Below are 12,550 nucleotides of genomic sequence, written 5' to 3' on the forward strand. Positions count from 1 at the left end.
CTTCAAAAACATTAATTTTTGTGTTTAGATTCCATTATAACATTTCAAAAATTCTTAATATTAAAAATTATACATATTTTTTCAAAGGAAGGAAGAAAAAACAAGAACGCCGCATTCACGTCTTACGATTGCCCGTACGGTAAACATGGCGTTGAAAACACGGTGTAGACTCTTTACTTATTTTTAAAAAAATTGTTTCAAGTAATGTGTACATTGTAATTTATGAAAGTAGGAGTTATTTACGAGTAGAAAAATCAGGGTCATTTCCCTAGAAAAATAATTGTAGTCATTTATTTCTGCCTTTTAGAGCTCGCACGCTCCACTGCTCCAGAGACGACTTTCGTTTACGCGCCGCCATTATCGGCGGATTCCACGCGTGCGAAATTTCACTTCCGTCGGAGTTTTCGCCTAAACTAATTAAGCGAATCTCGACCCGTCTGCGGATTCTTCGTTTCGTTATCGATGCGAAATTCCGATTTCTGACAGACACGCAATTCGCTTATCAATAAGTAATTTGCCCGTTTACGACATAAACAGATGAAGTTATTATTAATACAATTGGAAATAAAATAAAGAAAATGAAATAAAATTTTGAAAAAAACTAAAGAAAAGCACATACAACTTTCGTTTTTTCATATACCGCAACAAACAATAGGCAGTAAAACAAACAACAGCAAACAGTTTTTGTAAATTGCTTACTAACCATATATACAATAAAAATGTCTCGTAAAAACTGAAGAAATAAGCACATTTCCGAGGAACAATGGTAGTTGTACGAATAAATCGGAGGAAAAGTTAAGGAGAATAGAATTATAATGGTCAGGTAGAACCCCCGTACGTCACCTCATCGAAGCATTTAAAAAGGCCACCTGCATGACAAATCATTCGTTTTTTTTCAATTTTAAGTGTTTGTGGACGTCAATTGTCTTCTAATTCTATCCGAGAGTTTTTCTGGATTCAGAATTTTATCTGTTATATCTTTCATTCCAATAGAAAGTAGGTAAACAGAGAGTAGTATGAGAGAGGGAACTGGAACTTGGCACTCGACGTACGTCTGTCACGCTCTTCCTGCCGCGGCATTAAGCCGATTAAAATTTTAAAAGAGATTAAGATAAGGATGAAGCGTAAATGGGTCCATCCGAAACGAGAAATTAAGACAAAGGTTATTTAACTCTAATCTAAAACTGAGTAAAAGAATTAAGGTGGCTTTTCTTTTTCGGGTTTCGTTTTTCTCGATAATTGTAAACTGTGATCCGATAGAAGGCGGGATCGGTCGAATGTTCGAATTTCGCGCTCGAACGGAGATAAAACGACGGTAAATGACGACGTGGGAAATCGGTCCAATGACGGGCTCGACGGCGGGGGGGAAGAGGGTGGAGGCAAAAACCGGTCGAGCGACTTAACGCGTCGCTCAGACGAATGCGGCCAAGACTTCATTCTTCGCAACGAGTCCGCCGCGAGCGGGCGTGCGCCATTCTTACCCTTTATTACATTGGATTACCCATGCGGACCGGAAGATCGGACTAATGTGCGCGCCCATCATGCGTCGGGAGACGTTGGCCCATCTCATCGCTACGGCAATCATCCTTTCGGGCCTGTGCCTGGCCGAGGTGAGCTTCTTTTTCTGACTTCCGTCTATATAAGACCTATATTTTCTAACTGTCGGTTTGTCCCCGTTCAACAACGCGGATTTTCCTATTCGCCATGACTGTTAAGTTTCTTACAGTATTTGTAATCAGACGTCCGTAAGATGTCGATTCAGCATTGTTTTTTTTTTTTATCGCTATCAACTTCTTGAGCATATTTACTACTCATTGCGCTGCCAAAACAACCTTTGTTTCCACGCTATTCCGATAGAGAACGAGTCATTCGGGGGAGGGAAACAGAATAGTCGTTATGGTATCTCTGGTAATTTAGTGGAAGTTCTCAAACGATGGATGGCAACAGAGACACGACGATTGAATTCCTTCTAAAATTATATCCTTCAGCCACTTTAACACCAGAAATCTGGGTTACCTTCACCTTTGATTTCCACCGTTGTTTGTAGGTTGTAAAAAGGACAACTCCCACAAATCTCCCTCAGGCTAAAACCAGACTAAGTAAATTCCAGATTAAAATATTCGTTTTGTTTAATCTTCTCCTGAAAGATTAATTTTAATATTTTCCAGTTGACTACTTAAACCGGAAAATTCAATTCTCCGTAGCAAGTAATACGGAATTACGAGCCTCTTAACAGGCATAGATAACAGGCATGGCATCGGACATATACCTCGTCTTCTACGCGATACTTCACTCCTCCCGTAAACTTTTTTATGCTCGCGAATTATCGGAAAACTTCGAGCCGTTTAAATATAAAACGAAACAGAAAACACGAAACTTCCTCGTACGATGGAAAAGAAAGTTCAAAATGCTTATTTCTGGTAGGCCCACAATTGTCATTGTAAGAGTTCATCACGAGGAAGTGCATTCGTTTCAGTCGAGCACGACAGTTACTCGGACTTAACAGTAGAGTGACGAGTTATATATTTATTAAATATACAAATAAATTTAGTGTTTAAGTATGTTAATCTTTATCCCTCTGAATCAAAAAGGTAGCCAATTCTGTTGTTATGAATATAGATGTCTCGCAAATACCGTTGAAGATTTCGAATTTTCTCATTACTGTGTTCTCGGAAGCAATAAATCTTTTCTATCGAATTTATTGTATTGTTTAATGATGACTTTTTACAAACTCAAACTATCAAAGACCGGAAATCGCTTGTGTGCAATAACGTAATGCTTTCTTTTCCTTTCTTTTCAATTTTAGTTTACGAATATACGAACGTACTCACGGGAAATTAATATTTAAATTCGCATTCTGTTATAAAATTAATACTCTGTTTTAGAAGTGAGAGTAAGGATTATTAGGTCAATTTTCCTTCAAAGGATTGATAGATCCTTCAGAAAAAAACCTGCCGATTTCTGGTTGTTATTCGAATTTCTCCTGTGTTACGCCATTTCTTATATTGTATAATTCGAATTACACAGTGGCCCGTTTACTGTTGCAATTTCTTGTCGGTAGTTTCCGTAACTACGTTAGGAATGCGTTCTCACCCCCGTCAAAACCTGTTACCACAGTAGAACCGGACTCGAAATCTTCGACAATGAGTAGTGTTTCCCTTCCCAACGACGTAACGCTTAAGTAGAATAACTCGATTTTATTCGGGTGCGACCCACCACCTTTCATTACCACACTCGGAAGATCTAAAACTCGACCTCGAACAAAACTCCCGTCTTAGGACAGCAGAATCCAAATTGACCTTGATTAGTTTAGGGGGAGCGAGAGCCTAATTTTACAGCTGCTTTCTGTCGTTTTATTTATAACCCTTTGAAAATTCTATTTTTTTCCGAAATCTGCTATGAGTCAACGCGATAAAAACGGTTCTTCGAAGTCAAGAAAACTTCCCACAAAAAAAATAAACGTCCTAAATTGAGTTAGAGGAAGGAAAAACCGACCTTCCGATACACTTTAATCCTGTTCTATTTCCCTTAATAATACTAGCCGTTGGCATTCTGCACGTTTCAAATCACGGCCGATGCCTCGGGTCTTTGATTGTCGGAAGAACTGGCAACAGTTTTCAGTCCAATTTCAAAGAAATAACCCGACCTTTCATGCCGAATAAGTTATTATTAAAATAAGGCGACAACCGATCCGGCAGGACCTTCGAACGAGCCCATTTAATCCGTAAACTATACTACTTGCAATTTACCTCTTCGAACTCGCGGAAGTAATAAAGATAGTGATTACTGTAACCTTCGATCTCATGCCTTTCCGTCTCGATTATTCGGGAAATGTTTATTTCCCTCTTTCGAGTGATGGGATATTTACTGTATCTTAGTAGTCGAGCAGCTTCTGTGTCTATGTAAAATTCTCATTTATGCAAATACCACCCATGTAATGATAAGACAGCTCAGCGATGCATCGTTTACGAGAAAATTAATTATGGGTGCGAGTACAAGCGTGAAAACGAGGAAACCGTAATGTTATTCGTTGTTATTTTCAATTGTTTTTCCTTGTTTTCTTCGATTTTCCATCTAAAAATCAGAAAAACAGCGAAGATTTTATCTTAGTGGGTGAATTTTTATTGAATTAATACTAATTGACACGAAACTAGTTTTTTTTTTTTGCCATCGATAAATCGCAACGATAATATTATTCAAATTTGTGTTCGATTTCATCGTCGCGCAACTAAAATCGCACCGTGTGAAATGAGATTTTTAAAACTATTTTCTCTAACGATATTTATAAATGTCGCGCTGTATTTTAATTATAATAAGTTATTCGAATTAATAAATGAATAATTGTTTATTGTGTTGCTTACAGTTTTCTGATTAATTGACTAAAAATTAAATGATTTTTGTTAATGTAACGGGATTTGAATTCCGAGAAAATTGCTAGCGATTTCTCGTCGTTATCGCTTTATCCGGAAGTTTTCATTTCACGTAACTGACGCTATTTCCGTTTCTTTTTTTTTTTTGCAGGATCTGGCTGTAACTCCATGTCCCGAAGGTGAGTACATTACACGTATTTTTTTAAAAATCTTTTCTCTTTGGTTTCTTATAAAAATACGAGATTTTCGTTGGAAATTTTGTGGTTGGTTCTCCAGAATTGCGGATTAGAGACTCGACCCACTTTCTTTTCCGGATATACCGGTCTTCTCTAATCCAGGTCGGAATCCAAAAGCGTAGGCAGTTAACGAGAAACGACTGTTTTCTCTGAGATATGGAGAGATTGCGAGAACAAGTAGTATCTCGCATCGTTCGTTCAACTCGTTCTTGTACCGTTCTATTAATGAAGATCTCTTTAAAAAAGGGGGGATTAGAAAGTTAATCTCTACTCGATTAGCTTCTATCTACAGATCGGTTGTCGACCTGTTAAAGGATTTCTGGATCAAACTTACGTTTCTTACCCATTCTGAGATAAATGAATTTCACTTTTTTTGGGAGGAAAATTTTGCATTCTCCGAAATATCGTGTTCTGTAATTGTCTTATAATTGACCTGTATTTTTATGCTGTGTTATATACACAGTTTTTCCTTTGTAAGGAAAATACTAGATGCAATTACTTGTCTGAGACAACCATTTACAGCAGAAAGGAGCAACGTTTTCTGGATGCGAATCTGCTTGTCAATTATCGACGTTCTCCATAATCGCCAGTACACTAGGTACTAAAATAATATGACCAGTTTGCATAATGTTAAATATTATCGTGGCGCAGCTTGGCCTATGTGGCCCTTGCGCCAAAAAAACACCAACGAACGTTAAATATTATCGACCTATATAATAATTGAGGAATTCAAAAGATATGTCGTTAGATCCGGTTTTTTGTGTAACCATTCGCGATTGGTCGCATTTATGACAGCCACGAATTATGTTTGAGATTGCGACAAGTTCCTTTTTCAACTTTATATCAATAAAGGAAGAACGGGTACCTCGTATCTTTTATTAATAAGATCAAAAGACTATATCATACCCATCGTGAGTTGATCAGATCCATAATGGGAGACGGGGCCGACATATACGAGACCTCCCATTAAAAATTCTTTTGGTAGAGCGCCCGAATTGTCCAGAATTTAATATTAGAATTTGTTTTATATTTCTATGGAGACAAAAATAACAATCAAGGTTAATTAACTAAAAAATCCATTGCGACTTTAATCGACTAACTAGTCTCATTATTACTTTCCTTTTGTTTTATATTCGATAACTCGACTTAAAAAAATTCAAATTATTTACCATCAGATAAGCATTCCGCTTCTCTCGCGCCCCGTTAACGCCCCGATTAAATATTCGTTTACCAATTGATTAAGTGATAGTAACCTCTCTAGACAAACAAGAGCAACACCTTGTTTTCCCTCCCCTATGAAGTGGATTTTCTAGGTTGGAGTAGTTAGTCGTCTTCGTTGTTTGCTTATGTTTTACACCCTGCAGCGGATTATAAGTAGAACGTCCAATTTTATTGGTATTCGGCCCAAAAACCGCTACTTTCGAAGCAAAATTATACGTGTACAATACTCTAAACTAGTTTAATGTGCAGATACACCAAACGTTAGAAATCTTTATGCACATTCTTCTACGTTTTAAGTTGTTAACTGAAGAAGCCTTGTTTCGGTACTTCTATGTGTTTTATTACACATTTCTAGTGTTACGGATGACTTTCATTAAAATTTACGTCTACAATTAGAATTACTATTTGGAAAAATGCACTTGTATACACAATTATTGAACCTCTTACTTGTTAATAATATCACGAGTACTACCTCTACGATTTTATATTATATCCTAGAAAAAAGTATAAAAGTAGATTTATTTTATTAAAAGAAATTATTTTAATTACGTTAAGAACAAACCTTTTACAACAACTATGGACGTCATTCTCTTTACAACTATATACAGTCTTTATTTTCTATTCTTCCACCAAAATCCGGAACTCATTGAAGCGTACGATGAAAAAAAATTCAATAAATTATAATAATTTAAAAAATTACCTCAAAATTTGTTCAGCATTCAGCCCTTACAATGCATATTATTAATTTCTTTTTAATATATTACGTTGAAGAGAGTGTAGGCCTAAGTAAAGCTATGTGAGAACGTTCAGGAATAAACATATGTACACTGGTAAATTGTATTGATACTCGTTTAAATAATTTTACATATCAAAAGGTTTTACTTATTCACGATTGGAAAATATTTACGTTTAAGAATAATTTCTTTTATGGCCTAATTTCGCATCCGTCTGGAGGAAGGTGCAAACACACGCGAGAAAAAACCCACTAAATTCCTTTACGGCTCATCGATTCTTTTCTTATGTTGTCGTGCACTTTGTAGAATATTTGAAACTTTGTCGTTTATTTAGTGCATTTAGGATACGACAACCCTAAAATTATATCATTTCAGTCCTTTCTTTTACCACTCTGTTCTTAGTAGTGTTGTTGCTCTTACGCTGTTAGTGGCGCTTCTGTACTTACGCTTGGAGTTTGTTCACGTAAACGAGTAGACACGATTCATTAATATTACAGTACGTGGTATTATGAATCGTACTTGGTATTTTGGGCATCCTTTAATTATTCTTCAAATACTTTGTGTATTATAATCTTTCTTTGTTTGAATGAATAGCGAGGAAGTTTCGACTTATATAATAGTTTGAAATTTTCTATTATTTGAATCGTAGAAATCTAGTTTAAATCAGAATTATACGCGTACGTATTTTATTTTCCGTTCGATTGAATGGTTTTATAGTTGGAATCTATTATTAAAAATGCGCTTTAGGAGGGTGCCTTCGCCACCCTCCTAAAGCGCAGTCTTTCCCATAAATACTAAATAGAAAACCCTTAGATACTATATATACAGTAATTCTTATTGTTCGAGATAGCCTACTTCGGCTTAGAGACAAACTCGATTTAGTGGCAAACGAGAATTGCGTAATTTTAATAATAAACTACCTTACTACACAGTTTACCAATGAGAAAATAATTGTGTAATATTATTCAACTTTATAGTAGTTAAAATAAGATAGAAAATACCTTTCTTTTTTTAGATAAACGACTTTAAAACGAGTGTAATGTTTCGATATTGTCCTTGGTCTTAGTTCGTTTAAGTGAATAAAAACAATCATTTTCTGGTCACTTAACTTTTATAAACTGTTAAAGATTAGTACGTTTTTCATTAAAACGTAAGCAATTATAAGTAACTGTTTTTCCTACACACATTATTTTCTTTACTACCTCCTTATAAATTCTCTCTCAATAGAGAATTTATAATAGAGATACGATAATGTATATAAAAAAAGGAACAGCGAGATAATTCCTTGTATTCTTTCTTATTTATCAGAAACAGTTCCTAATGTTTTTCTAAATACTTAAACAATAAAAAACAATTGATCTTTGACCTTTGAATAATAGATTTTTCTGTTTGGTTTAATTTCATAAAATAAATGAGTAAAAATATTGCGGTAAATGATACGATGTGGTCCACCACACAATTTTTTTCCCCTTCGTAATGTGTGTGAATATGTCGTAAACGTATTTTTTTAAAACTTCCGCTTCTAAAATTATTAACGAATAATTTTCCTTCTATTTTCCTAAAATTACGTACGAAGGAAGGTAATTTTTTTTATTATTTTGTTGAGTTAAACACTTAACTCGCAGACAAAACATTGGCAAAACCGTGCCGAAAATTAGGCTATACGTATGGACCTAATTCTAAGCATAGTTTAACGTTTTGTACGTACCGTACGTACAGTAATAGAGAGTAACAGTAACCAGTATATATAGAGAGTAACACAATACAGTAGACTAAGGAGGAACCGAACAAGTACATAATAATATTGTTTTATATGAAGAAATACTGTATCTAACTTTAGCGAAATTTCTTATAATATGAAAAATTTAGGTTAATTCTGTCTGTTTGTCTGTTCGTGGGAAGTCACTCGATTCTGTCGTGAATCATCGAACAAAAATCCAGTTTTTTGTTTTCTTTTTTGTTTAAGAAACTCGACAATAAAAAGGGTTTTCTATCAGAAAAGTTGCCAAGTGTTTTTTGTTGAATTGTTTTCCAAATGTGTCTCTGTCGAAAATATGTATTTTTGTGATATCGTTCGGTAGTTCCTCCCTTGGGGGATGGGCGAAGTATTCTTACGTAGACTAAATATGTAATTAGACCTATTCTATTTTTTGTTGCTTGTCCTTCCGGATACCACATTTAATTTGATTTATTATTTGTTACGATCATTGTATCGAAATTAGGACCCGGTAATTACTAGATCGTATCTCTTAAAGACACGTTTTTTTTAATGTATATCTTTATTTCTTTTATAGCACGACCAGTTTTGATTCTTCAATTGTTTTCTATTTTTTGTCGTCGTTAACGTAATGAAATATTTGTCTAGGGATATTTTTATAGTCATAAAAAACTCTGTCGTTTTATGTTTGTAGTGTTAATAAGCTAACTTGGATACTTCAGTGAAAATCATATATTCTACATAGGAATCTAATACAAATTTCATTGCCTGTAGACAAAAAACGGGCGATATCAACTCAATAAAAGCCACTCGTGTTAAGCTGAAATGTAGCTTCATACATAGGTGTTGGCTCCTCCATTGTTTGCAATGTTTTGAACCATCATACATAAGTGCCACACAGCTGGTCTTATCTTTATATATGGTAAGCAAGTTAGATCCGCAGCACGATCGATCGACATGAAAAATGGGGAAACAAGCATTCCATTTTGAAAATATCAGGAAAATCTAAATGAAGTTCGAATGGGATGGAATGGTACCTTCCCTCGACCTAGCTCTTCTAGTTTTCCTCATCCATTCTTGGTTCAATAATAGTAGCAACACTTGGTTTTTGAGCAATATCCAATTTGGGCCGTATAAAAATTGTAGATATTGTTACCGAAGTGTGAGATTACCCCATCCACTAGATTAATTCGTTAACGTTGTGCGTGAAGTTAAGACATTTAAGTAACGAACGGGAGGGCCGAAATGTGACAATTCAGAGGTTAGAAGGCCGAATAATTCTTTTGTCGATGACCACAGGTGGATTTTATGACGCGCTCGCTTGGTTAACTGGCCGTGACCCGAAGAAGTTCGAGGTCGATAACCCGAGGCGTAGATGCCATCGGGGGTTTAGCTGGCGCAAGTCATAATTGCCGCGACGATCGGGGAGTCAACCGGAAGTCGGGTTTTATCTCGACCCACTTTCTTCTTCCCGTACCTACTGCATTCAAATAAGATTAATTCCGTATAATCGTGCTTTGGTATTCCAAAAAAAATCATAAATCGCCACATAATTCACTTGGATTCAGAGCGCCATTTTGGTATGAGTGGTATCTACTTGGAATTAATTAATGCCTCCGAATTGATAATTTTCTGTCAAATTATGCGGAAACTTGTTATATTTTAACGAGGGATCCCACGAGGATATCGAATTAACGTGGCAAAAACTAGGAGGTCTTTTCGCTTTAATTCGGGATACCTTAAGAAATTTCGGATCCTGTAAAGGTGGGACACGCTAATTGACTCTCAGGAATTTTCCTGCTACTTTTGTAGCACGTGGCACCAACAAATAAGGGTCACAAGACCGGTCACTATTTAGTCAATTATAGGAGAGTTTGACCCGCAATTGGATCGACCCGATAACGTAGTGAGAATTCCTATTCTTAAGTTAACGAATTTTATTTTATTTTTCTACAAAGAGTAGTGATAAAAATCGTATGTTATCTTTCTAGGTTGGGTACAATTCGGCATCGACTGCTACAAATTCTTTAATCTGCATCGTTCGTGGGACCGAGCTGCGGAAGTGTGTCGCAGGTAAGTATCGCTAATTTCTTTTGTTATTTTGGTCTCAATCTTCGTACCCGGTCGCACAAAGGCGGGTCCTTACGCTGCCAAACCAACCGAGTATTTGTCCGTGTCGAAATATCTGCTAATAGCTTCCGTTAATGTCCGTAACTGCCCGAGGGTGTATCGGAGGAGGTGAACGATCGCTCCTAATAATAGTCCATTCTTCTTCGGCGTTTAGGCACTTCTCCAAAGTGACGGTCGTCTTTACTTTCGACCACTTCCTATTAGATGCTTCTACTGTTGTTTTTTGGCCTCGACACCGTCGATACGCCTCAAACTAAATCTGGTGGAGACGTCAAAGAGGCCAAGGATCTCCCCCCACATTCGTTTTATAGCATATGTACATATATATGAAATGTGCACTCCACCAAACCTGCTACAAAATTAATGCTATTAGTCGACCTTAAATGATATTCCCTATTGGCATGACTGGAAATTCTCAAAAGTAATTTACAGTCCGGTGTGCGGTGTTTAATAAAAATTAGGAAAACGGTACCACGATCGAGTTAAACGAAGCATTCGCCCGGAACAAGATGGCCGTGGTACTCGGAGCCGAAGTGACCCACATGGCTACGATTGCAGATAAACCGAATTGGTCAGATTTAGTCGATGGCGGATGACCGAGACCCGATATTGGAATCCTCTATAGGCGTTGTACCGATCTCCAGCGACGTACTCGCCCCTAGTGGGTGTACAGTAAAGGGTGTTAACCGGTAAATGCCCAAAATATCATTTCTTCAGAGAGTAAAACCCGGATGGAACCTTAAAGGAGAAAATGACTAAGACAGAGGATAAGGACAAATCGTTCTGTAGGACATGACTATTTTACAATACTTACATTTAATTTAGAGGAAGAAAGAGCGTGAAATGTATCTTAAGTGTACATAGATGTATATCTTAGAGTGGTAAAACACCATTGTCTCGGATATAAGCGATACCTTTTTGTCGAGTGTAGTCATTAAATTAAATCGTGTGAAATCGTTCTCCTCGATTAAGTGTGACGTTTCGCTCGAATTGTTACGTATACATCGATATAAGTGACTTAGTTACGGGAAGAATATATATCAGAATACTTATAAATAATTTAATTATCTATTATTCTAAGTCGGTGCTGGAGGAGCATGAGAAATGCTCGTCACTATCGTGCTGTACGGAACCTGCGACAACGTCTCGAGTTAATTAAACTATTTTAAGATCACGAGAGATTTGTAATTATAGAATTAAACAAATTCTCAGAATTGGACTCTAAAAATATTACACGGAGTTGTCGTGAGTCGATTTCGTCACCGATTGACACGGTCACGATTCCGTCAGCGAGCGTGACCGCGCGTAAGTTAACAAAGAACGGACGACACGACTTAAACTCGGTTATTAGTCGAATTTAAGTCTGAGAAGGAGATTTAAATCTTCATTCTTCTTTGGCAACTCGGCGAAGGAGACGATAAATTCCGTTCCGAGTTAAAATTCTTATCGTCCCGAGGGGCGGGTCAGAATTGATAGTTCAAGGATGCATCCTGCTGCGCTTGACGGCTACAAATACCCGGTCTACGGGTTGTAAGTTATCGCTCCGTCCAGGTAGTTACAGTCCGGTAAAATATCCTTGAAAATTGTCCATTCGCCCGCCATCTTTAAAACTGCCGTAAGAAACAGGTCGTACACTATCGCAATAATATTCAAATATTCGCTACACGAAAACGTTTGTCGCATTTTGCTAATGAATTACACTTATTCAAACTTTTACCTTACGCCTTCTATTGTTAGGTTTAAATTTATTAAGGTAAGAGTGAACGATTTCGTACGATGATGTATCGTTTTGTGGGACTTAATTAAAATAAAAAAGTATAATTCTGTGTATCGACAGTTAACAATTGAGCGAATTAACAGTGTTTAAGAACCGGGAATAGCGAAAAGATGCAATCGTTATTGTGAAAGAAATGTCTTCGACATTGTGAACTGACGGAGAGAGTCATTACCGAAGTTGTTTCTTGACAAAAGGCGCCGATTCGCTCGTCCCCGGGAGAAATTTAAATGCGGAGTCACCTTGAATGCCACACCTCGGGTGACTGAACTTTGTGGATTTCGTTCGATTGATGTACGCTTCGACGGCTCCTCTCGCCATTAAGATTCTCCCTCCACCTAAAGTCGGGTAGTAACAACTCGAAGCCG

General features: G+C 36.8%; 1 protein-coding gene across 1 annotated transcript in view; it reads left to right on the forward strand.

Moving 5' to 3' along the window:
• The first annotated feature begins 1,421 nt into the window (after positions 1 to 1,421).
• The window catches only part of LOC136983412 (uncharacterized), a 76,789-nt gene continuing 65,660 nt past the window's right edge, over positions 1,422 to 12,550 (forward strand). The window contains 3 exon segments of the mRNA XM_067280131.1: positions 1,422 to 1,610; positions 4,522 to 4,549; positions 10,270 to 10,351. Coding sequence (XP_067136232.1) covers positions 1,527 to 1,610; positions 4,522 to 4,549; positions 10,270 to 10,351 — 194 coding nt within the window. The 5' untranslated portion in view covers positions 1,422 to 1,526.

This window comes from Centruroides vittatus, unplaced genomic scaffold (assembly GCF_030686945.1).
Source record: "Centruroides vittatus isolate TY-2023 unplaced genomic scaffold, ASM3068694v2 contig_882, whole genome shotgun sequence".
NCBI lineage: Eukaryota > Metazoa > Arthropoda > Arachnida > Scorpiones > Buthidae > Centruroides > Centruroides vittatus.